The sequence below is a fragment of the Melospiza melodia genome, chromosome 6 (genome assembly GCF_035770615.1).
Source record: "Melospiza melodia melodia isolate bMelMel2 chromosome 6, bMelMel2.pri, whole genome shotgun sequence".
In the NCBI taxonomy this organism is placed as follows: Eukaryota; Metazoa; Chordata; class Aves; order Passeriformes; family Passerellidae; genus Melospiza; species Melospiza melodia.
The window spans coordinates 70861172-70871063 of NC_086199.1; the positions used below are offsets into that span (position 1 = coordinate 70861172).

At 58.4% G+C, this 9892-nt stretch overlaps 1 protein-coding gene across 3 annotated transcripts; it reads left to right on the forward strand.

The window, feature by feature from the left end:
• Nucleotides 1–733: 733 nt before the first annotated feature.
• On the forward strand, nucleotides 734–9892 carry CHST1 (carbohydrate sulfotransferase 1). 3 transcript variants are annotated; one of them, XM_063159018.1, is made up of 2 exons: nucleotides 734–822; nucleotides 7896–9892. In XM_063159018.1, exon 2 carries the CDS (start codon nucleotides 7940–7942, stop codon nucleotides 9197–9199), a length of 1260 nt encoding a protein of 419 aa, XP_063015088.1. In that variant the 5' UTR covers nucleotides 734–822; nucleotides 7896–7939; the 3' UTR covers nucleotides 9200–9892. The 3 variants fall into 3 exon arrangements, with proteins under 3 accessions (XP_063015088.1, XP_063015090.1, XP_063015089.1); XM_063159020.1 differs by lacking the exon at nucleotides 734–822 and adding an exon at nucleotides 1048–1149; XM_063159019.1 differs by lacking the exon at nucleotides 734–822 and adding an exon at nucleotides 5307–6906.

The window sequence follows — 9892 nt, forward strand, 5'->3', positions numbered from 1 at the left end:
AAGGTGCCATCACCTGCCAGATTTTTGCACTGGCACCGCTGAGGATGTTTTTGGACTCTGCCTGTGGCGGTGAGCCCTGATTTAGGCGGCACAGGGAGGATTCCTGGCGCTGGAGAACCAGACCCCATGACAATATTGTTTCTGATGAGCAAAGGCCACCGGAAAACAAGGGGATGAATGTGCACCATCGTCACTACTGAGTCCGTCAGGGGCCGTAGTGGGGCGAGCGGAGGGGGTGAGGGTCCCGCTGCCCCGCGTCCGGCCGGGATCGCCTGTCCCTGTCAGCACCCAGCCTGGGGGACACATCTCACCAGGCCCCCTCCGCGACGGGAGGGGCTCTGGCCGCTCCGGCCGGGCGCCTCGGGGAGGTAAATAAGGAAAAGGGAGTTTCCTGCCCGGCAAAGGCGGGGGGCCCGCGGCCGGGCTGGGTGAGCGGGCGGCGCGGCGCGGAGCGGAGGCTGTGCCGGAGCCGGTGCCTGGCGCCGCGCTGCGTGCGCCCGTGCGCGCTGCCGGCCCGAGGGAGGGAGGGAGGGAAGGAGGGAGGGAGGGAAGCGGCGCAGCCCCCTCGCCGCCCGCCCCTCGCCCGGCGCGGAGGGCGTGGAGAGGCGGCCCCGCTCGGCGGGTGCCCGCGCGGGCAGGGCAGGGCAGGGCAGGGCCGGGCAGGGCGGCAGCGCGGGCAGGGATGAGCCCCCGCAGCGCCGCCCGCTGAGCTCCGCCGGCTGCCGCCCCCGGGCCGGGCCGGGCTGGGCCGGGCTCGGCGTCCCCCGCCCCAGGATCCGCGGCCGGGGATGCGGGGGGCAGCCCGCCGGGGCGTTCCGCCAGGTAAGGAGCGCCGGCGGTGGGGGGAGAGCGGCGCAGATCGGCGGGGGTGCCCGGGGCCGGCGGGCTGGGGCTCTCTCTTAACCCTTTCTGCGCCACCAACTTTCCAAGGCAGCGCGACGTCGCCCGCAGCGGCGGGAAGGACTTTTCCCGCTGGTGCCCAGCCTGGCTGCGGCGGGACCCCGGCCCGGGCTGCGAGCGCCCAGGGGGAGCCGCCGCCCGGGGCCGCCTTAGCGGCGGGGGCACAGCAGCCCTGGCCCCAGACCCCCGGGGGAACGAGCTGCCGCGAAACTTGGGCTGCTGCTGGGCGAGGAGCTGCGCCTGGAGCAAGTGAGTAAGTCCCCGGTGGCACACGGAGGCCAGATGCCCTGCCCGGCCGCGTAGCCGCGCCAGCCGGCGGAGCGAATGCCCCCGCGTTTGCTGTCAGACCTCCCGGCGGTCTGAGAAACCTGCCGTGAGGGCGCAGGCTGACGAGGAGACCTCGCAGAGTGGGGTGCAAGCACGCCATAGGATGGAGCAACCCTACGGGAAAGCTGTGCCGTTCGAGATTTGGGCTCTTGACGCGGCCGTAGGTTAGGGACGTTGCAAAAAGAGTGTTTTGAGGTGGTGAATGAGCGCGTTCATCCCAAAAGAGCCTTCCCAGCTCCTGCCAGGGAGTGCTCTGGGAGTGAGCAGGCTGGTGGTTGGCTCAGGGGAAGGTGGAGAGCACAAAACCCCCTGTATTTGATTTACCGAGGCGTTCACATCCTCGGGAAGAGGCAGATGCAGTTCAGCGGATAAGGGATAAACAGGCACAGGTGGATGTTGTGATAAGAAAACTCTGGGACCGGCTGGGGTTGGTTGGCATTACTTGATAGTGATTAATTAACTGAAAATGTGTACGCTGTGTGCCAGTAGGAAAGACACTGATTCCCTGTTGAAAGTCCTGCGCTGTTTAAGTGCTGGTCAAAGTGGGCAGTAATCTTCTGGTGTTACAGGATCTGTCGGTCCCTCTGAAATGCAGAGAGGAAGAACAGAGGTAGGGGAACGGGGGACATGCCAGGATGGCTTTGAGCGCAGGAGTCCTGTGCCTTATCATAAGAAAAGTGCTCCAGGAGGTGATGAATGCAAGAGCAGAATGAAGGGGGCACGAAGCACCTCCGCTTGGCACACGGTGAGGCACCCAAGGAAGGTGGCGGGCACGAGTCCCAGCTGGCATTTGGAGCTGTGACTGTAGGGAAGCTCTAATCCTGTATGGCTGAAGAGGAGGCAAGGCTGAGAATTCATTTCCACCACGTCAGGATCTCATGTTGGTGGGGCTTGCTGAGGGGGAGGCTTGGGGGCAGAGACCAGCCCTGCTCACGTGTCTGTGGTGGTGCCCAGAGTCAAGCAGCGGATTGGGGACAGCTCAGTGCTGCTTTTTCTCAGTGGTCTCTCTTTCCTCTGGGGAGTGGTGGGGTGCAGCCCAGGCTGGGTGGCCCACAGGCATGTTTGGTGTCCGCCAGCCTTTGCAGAGCCAACAGCATGACTAAGCCACTGCGACCAAGTGGGTGCCTGCACCCCACCAGAAGCCTGTCTTCCCTGCCTCGGTGGCCACGATGTTGTTGTACAGGATAAACTCTTTGCTCAGATGAGAGAATGGGATGTGCTGGGAGAATGCTGGCATGTGTTAGGGCCTTTGCCAGTGGGTCACTGGCTGAGAGTTGTTTTGCAAACCTGCGACTTAACTTTGGTGCCTGGGTGGTGAGGTGGGGAGGAGTGGGGCTGCAGGAGGGAGCTGCTGGCTGGGCAGGGGGGCACCGCAGGGTGCTGGCTGCCACTTGTCCCCTCCAGCAGCCCTCAACAAGCTGTACTGCTCTGGGCACGGCATGCAGGGGTGTTACATGCTGGGCAGGGGACAGAGGTGCAGGTGCAGGGCTGAGCAGGTGCTGAAGTTGGTGCTGTGAATTCTCTGGGTGACTGTGCATGCATGAGTCTCTGGGTGGGGGAAGGGAAAGGGGGAAGAGGGGTTTGTTTGCCATGAGTCACATTTTGGGATGCATCCCCTGGTGAGCGTGCTGCAGTCTCACTTGTGTCAGGAGAGGGGTTTTGCCTTACAACCCACGGCCTTGTGCAGGGTGTGCCCCTCTGTGCCAGCGTGCCTGTGCCCAGCGTGTGGGCAGGCAGCCCTGCCCACTTCTGCAGCCATCCACCCCTCTCCCTGGCACTGAGACCCTGGCCCGGCGCTTCTCAGGCGATCACTGCTCGCAGTTGTGTTTTCCAGCTGGTCCCAAAGTCCTGAGTCACTCTGCCGTTTCCATGGAAACAGCCTTGCTGGCGGGAATCGGTTTTGGGGGTAGAGGGTGCCGGTAGCTGGACTGGCACCAGGCAGGCCTGCGGGAAGAACCGGCAAGGCTCAGGCACTCCTCCAGTGTGCCAGGGCATTTACAAAGGCTGGAGCAGGCATGTGTGTTGCACAAACCCTCACACCTTCTTCAGCTCCCTTTTCCCTTCCTTCCTGCCACGGGGAAGCAGAGAGGTTTCCCTGACAGTGGAAAGGGAGCTCAGGATGAGCCCAGCCAGGCTGAGGGTACAGCTTCTGGGGAGCTGTTGAGAGAGGGGGACAGCCTGGAAGGCTACCAAAAAGAGCAGGGTTCTTATGCCTGCCCTGTGAGAGAGCCTTCGGGACAGCAGTAGCAGTAACTGCAAGGGCTCCTGCATAAAGCTGCCATCACTTCTGAGTTGCCTGAACATGGCCAACTCCGGGGAGCAAGGGAATTTCAGGGAAGGCTTGGGGCAGGAGTCAAGGCAGCTGCCCATGTAGAGATGCTGTGGGAGTGCCCCATGAGGATGAGAGTGCCACAGTGCCATGAGACACTGCCCTGCATTACACCTAGCTGCTTTTGGAGCGGAGCAGACCTGTGAGAGGTACTGACCCCTGCAACTTCCCCACAGACTCCAGCCTGCCTGGCAGTGCCTGAACTCAGCTGCCAGTGCAGCATTCAGTGCCACGGCCTGGCTGCATGGCTCCAAAAGCAGGTAATTCCCATCAAACCTAGGGAGACCATGCCCAGAACCGGAGCTCCCGGCAGTGCCGCACCATGGCCGGCCACATGCACTGCTCCCCGCACCGCACCGGTGACTCACAGATGCCATTCAGCTTAATTCATCACCTCCGATCTCCCCGGCACTCCGGGGCCGTCTTGCTGGCTTCTTGCCTGCTCATCTCCTTCAGAGCAGTGCTGGGAGTCAGCAGAGGAGGAGGAGGAAGAGGAAGGCAGGTGATTACGCATCCGCTACCATTGGCAGGTGCACGGGGTGGGGGAGGTTCCACTGCCTGCGCCCATCCTTTCCCTTCCTCTGGGCTCAAGGCTGCGGGAAGTGGGGCAGGGGAGAGGAAAGGCTCAGCACCTTCCTCTTTGCACAGACAATGCTGCTGTCCCGGTGCCAGGCCCTGGCTGGCCTCCTGCTGCACTTAGAGCTGGTTGCCGGATGCTGTGTATCCCTTGCGGACAGCCTGGTCCCCGTGCGACTGCAGGCAGCTGCACAGAGATGCAGGCAAGGCAGCAGAGTGCCCTCTGTCATGCTGTGACCACAAGGGGGTTAGGGTTGGGAAAGGGGCAGTGGTGGCCCCAGCGGAGTCCCAAAAGAGCTCATGTGCCTTCTGGCAGGCCCCTTGCGGTACCAGCAGTGCCAGGGGCTGGAAGGTGTGAGTGATGTACCCCCACCCCATGCTCCAGCTCATAGTCCCAACTCCCTGGAGGGACACACTGAACTTGGCTCCCCCCCTTGGGGCTGCATTTGCTCATCATCTTTGGTGGAGCTGAGCTGGAGACAGAGCAGAGGGTGATTTTGACTGAGAACACTTCTAGCACAGAACCATCTAGGAGGCCAGCGTATCCAGTGACTCCCATGTCAGGGGCTGAGGAGCCAAAACATTCCATGCCTCACACAGGACTCTCAGATGCAGCTCCATGTGGGCATGGCCCTCTCTCAGCTGCTGTCTGAGCTGCCAGCCCTGGCTATCAGGCCAGTTTAAGAAGAAAGTTCCTCAGGGTGGGAATGGGAGTGCAAGCAGCTGTCCTGCTGTGCCTGTGAGCAGGACACATCCTCCTGGGGCATGGTGGCTGCAGCCACTGCTCAGCCAGCCCCTCTGAGCCACGTGGAGCCCAGCACAGCTCCTCCTTGGCAGGTGGTCACACCAGCCTGGCTGTGTCTGACAGATGAACAAGGGGCAGTGGGAGTAAAAGTGATCCTCAGTTGTCCTGGCAGCTCCCGGGTGCCATGTGCTTTTGCTGCCCTGGGAGCTCCTCCAGAGCACCCAGCTGCCAGTGGCCACTGTCCCTGGAGCCCGGGGCAGGATTGAGCAGGAACTGCAGCCCCTCAGAGACAGGCAGTGATGGGAGGAGGCAGAAGAGCCAGCTGGGAGGTGAGAGGAGGCTCTCTCTGGCTGGCTTTAAAGGCCACAGATGAGACATCAGGGAGGGAAGCCTTCCCCCAAAACCTTCCCCTCCCTGACTGCAGCTCAGCACACGTCAAGGAGCAGCAAAGGCTGAAGCTGGGCTGGGGTTTAGCACTTGCTCAGTCAAGGAGGTGAATCAATGCCCCGTTTTTTCCCCTCTGCCACTTGGGACATTGCAAAGGGGAATGGGTCAGTGTGGGTGGAGAACCTGAAATGCTCACAGCCAGTGAGTGATCTGGTGAGAATTGGGACCAAGAAGGCATCTGATCTCTGGTTTGCCTGTTTTGGGGAGCTGGTAGCAGGTTTCTGCTATAACCAGGACAATCTGAGTCTCACCTGCTCCAGCATCCATCAGCAATGAAGCAAAGAGTAGGAGTTGAGGTTGTGTGAGGGATGCAGTGTGGTTGGCCATCACTAGAGAGCAGGAAAGCATTCCCACTACGGCTTCCACCTAGGTAGCATGCAGAAGTCACTTGGGCCAGGAGACCCCAGCAGGGACTCTCCTGTCCTGTTCTGCCTTACCAGACCTGGGAAAACACTTTATCCAAGGGCTACAATATCCCACGTGGACACTGTGGAGTTTCCCCTTTGCAGGGTGGGTAACACAAATCCAGCAGCAGCAATAGCCAAGCATCTCTGACTTCGGTCCTCCAGCCATGTGCCACAATCCTTGGCAGGCAGCAGTCCAGGTGAAAGCAACCTGTATTCAAAGCATCATTTTGGGTCTAAAGCACAGCTCTTAGTGCACAGACACAGGGAGTGCTGGTGGGCAGCTGCATGCAACAGCTGTGCCAGGCCCCCTGTCCTGGGGTCCTGCTCTAAACCCTTGCTCCCAGTGAGAGGTCTCTGGAGTTGGTAGTTCCTGAAGCCTCCCTGCCTCCACAAATCAGCTGGGGCAATCAGTAAGCAATAAAAATATTAATTTCAAAAAAGCGAGGCTTTTTTACTCACCTGCAGCTCTGAGCTGCCCTCCTGGTGTCACTTGCTGGCTGACAAGGTCTCCCTGGGGCGTGGAACATATGGAGGACATGGGAACAACACATGTGGCAGCTGCTGTGGGCTCTGCAGGGACCACACACCAGGAACATTGCACTGTCCCAAGCCCATCAGGGATTTCAGTGTGCTCTGGGCTACAACAGCCCTCACATGCTGAAATCCATCACTGGTCCACTGCTGTCCCTCAGAGACCTTGTACAAGCAGCAGCAGCAGCAGCACTGGCTCTGACAGTGCCACCCACAGTGACCTGGTGCTGAGCAGGGGACCAGGCACTCGCCATGAGCTTGGGGCCAGCACGTTGTTCTCCCTGGGGACCCACAGAGAGCAGGCAAGAGGAAGCAATGGCAGTGATGATACAGTGGGCTCTGCTGGGCAAGGAGCAGATACACTTGGGTCTTGTCCGCTCGGTTTGCCGGAGGTGGATGGGCAGGTGAATGTACCACACTGTGGGAGGAGAGACACAGAAGGAAGATGGCTGCAGAGGAGCTTTAAAACCATTGCTTATAGTTGTGTGTCTCCCACACACAGGTGCTTTAGCTTGTTGGAGTTTCTGGGATGCATCCTCTACGTTCCATCTCCCAGCCCCACCCCAATCCCCCGGTGGCAATAGCGTGTGGATGTGAAATGTCTGCGCTGTGGAGAGCAGCAGGCAGTCCATGAACATTATTTGGTTAGTGAACAGGGGGAATACTGAAGCAGCACCACAGTTACATCCCCTCCCAGCAATGTGGCAGCTCCTCTGGAATGACAGGTCCTCCCCCCGGTCACGGTCCCTGAGCATCCCATCCAACAGTCCTGCTCAGTTTCCCCTACCCTTGCCCGTGTATGGGCAGTGGCAAGGCAGGGCTAGCACCATTGAGGTTGTTCTTTGCACTACAGCCCCACTCTTCCTTGCACCCATCCCTGGTGCCAAGGGCTACTGCCCTGGTTGGCAATAGAGCATGGAAGAGATGCAGTTTCGCATGCTTCCTCCTTTGTAGTATTGTTTTTACCCTCTAGTGCTCAGAATAGGAGAGCCCTGAATCCCAGAGTGGAGCAGGATCTTACCAGCCCTATGAGCTCATTGCTGAGGGCACAGCTCTGGCTGCACTTGTCCCCAGAGGCTGACAGACTGAGCTGGCTGTTGCACCTCTGTGCAAAGAGGTTTGCAGTTCCAGGAAAGACATTGCCACTCTCCCAGGCAGGAGGTTGCTGGCCTGGATGGGCCGTGCCTTATCCTGACAGCTGGAGGAGACATAATAGCACCATCCCCTGACCTTTCCCTGCCACAGCTCCTGCACTGGGGTTCCAAGTGACAAGTGACTCACAAGGCAGCTGGGGAAGAGAGTTTGCAGCAGCTGGATGGAGACAGTGTCACTGCCAGGTTCTAACATCCCCCTGCCTGGGCTGCAGTGCATGGGGTGAGCTAGGGCCCACAAGATTTATGTACACCCACAGCCTGGAAGGAACAGAGCTGAAGTCCTGGCTGGACATGTTTCTCCAGGTTTGCCAGCCTCTGCCTGTTATTTTTCTTGTCTGAAATGGGGCTCGGCAGTGTGTGACTGAGATTCACATGGTTATGACTGACGGACGTACATTAGGAGGGCATTTGTTGGTACCTGCATCAGTTGGATACTTGGCAGTCCTTGCTCAACCTGTGAATTTTCTGTTGGGTTGCAGACACCAAGACGACCTGCGAAGAAGCTCCATGAAGGTGACCAGCCATGCAATGTTCCTGGAAGGCTGTACTCCTCCTAGCCTTGGCATCCATTGCAATCCAGTACACAGCAATCCGGACCTTCACTGCCAAGTCCTTCCACAGCTGCCCCATCCCTAATCCTGTGAACTGCAGCCTGAGCCAGGACACTGATGTGGCTGACAGGCTGTGCGATGAGAATCCCACTTTCCCGTACAACCTCTCCAGGAAGACTCATGTTCTCATCCTCGCCACCACCCGCAGCGGCTCCTCATTTGTCGGGCAGCTGTTCAACCAGCACTTCGATGTCTTCTATTTATTTGAGCCCCTCTACCACGTCCAGTACACCCTGATCCCAAAGCTGACCCAGAGCAAGAGTACGACAGACAGGCGGGTCATGCTGGGCGCCAGCCGAGACCTGCTGAGGAGCCTGTATGACTGCGACCTCTACTTCCTGGAGAACTACATCAAGCCCCAGCCTGTCAACCACACCACCGACCGCCTCTTCCGCAGGGGAGCCAGCAAGGCCCTGTGCTCACCACCTGTATGTGAGTCCCTGGGAGCTGTGGATCTCCACTTGGAGGAAGGAGACTGCGTGAAGAAGTGTGGGACCTTGAACCTGACGCTGGCCACTGAGTCCTGCAGAGAGCACGGCCACGTGGCCATCAAAACCGTACGGGTGCCCGAGGTCAACGACCTCCGGGCCCTGGTGGAGGACCCACGGCTGAACCTGAAGGTCATCCAGCTGGTGAGAGACCCCCGGGGGATCCTGGCATCCCGGAGTGAGACCTTCCGAGACACCTACAGGCTGTGGAGGATCTGGGACGGCACAGGCAGGAAGCCATACAACCTGGACGTGACCCAGCTCACCACAGTGTGCGAGGACTTCTGGAACTCTGTGTCCACCGGCCTCAACCGGCCACCGTGGCTCAAGGGCAAGTACATGCTGGTGCGGTACGAAGACCTGGCCAGGAACCCCATGAAAAAGACTGAGGAGATCTATGATTTCCTGGGCATCCCCATGGACAGCAACGTGGAGCGCTGGATACAGAACAACACCCGAGGAGACAGGTCCTCCTCCAAACACAAGTACGGGACGGTGCGCAACTCGGCGGCCACGGCGGAGAAGTGGCGCTTCCGTCTGTCCTACGAGATCGTGGCGTTCACCCAGCACGCCTGCCAACAGGTGCTGGCACAGCTCGGCTACAAAACTGCTGGCTCCGAGGAGGAGCTGAAGAACCTCTCCATCAGCCTGGTGGAGGAGAGAGACTTCCTGCCCTTCTCCTAAGGCAGCCCCAACGGGCCTGGTTTTGATGCGTACTGTTTCTAACTGATGCCTTATTTTATTTTCTTTCCTTTTGTTTTCCCCTCTTTCTCTCTCTTGTCTTTTTCTCTCCAAAATTTGCACTAAACCTTGAGCGGGAATCTCAAAGGCCGAGTCCAGGGGAAGTGACTGCTGCCCCTCAATACATTTTGGATGCCAGGAGGAGTTGGGTCTCTCCAATCAAGAGCTAGAACTCTGGATGGGTAACAATGTTTACAAAACACACAAAATGTATAAAGCAACCTTCAAGCTTTCCAAACCGAAGGGTGTCTGGGGTACTGTACTTTTGCACTGTTTACTTTTACAATGTAAGAGGTAAATATAAATATAATTTATGAATGGTGACATCCCCTCCAGAATAACTTCCCCTGCCCCAAATGAACACGTTAGACTGGAAGCCGAAAGTGTAACAACCTCCTCATTTTTGATCTCAGTGCGACATGTCTGTCTGTTTAAGTCCTGTTACTGGGCTGGGCAGTTGGTCAGCTGCTCCTACATGGTTGTTTGGTAACACCTGTGATATTTCTTTGTGCCAAAAACCCACTAAAAGGAAGGAAAAAAAAAAGGGAAAAAAGCGATCGGGTCATTTGGTAAAAGCCCAACACATTTAATGCTTTATTTCTGTGTTTTCTGTAAATAAAAGTGCAATAAAACTGA

Bases quoted from the DNA above. Each gene is read 5' to 3' on its own strand.
- CHST1 (XM_063159018.1), top strand. From the start codon at position 7,940: ATGCAATGTTCCTGGAAGGCTGTACTCCTCCTAGCCTTGGCATCCATT.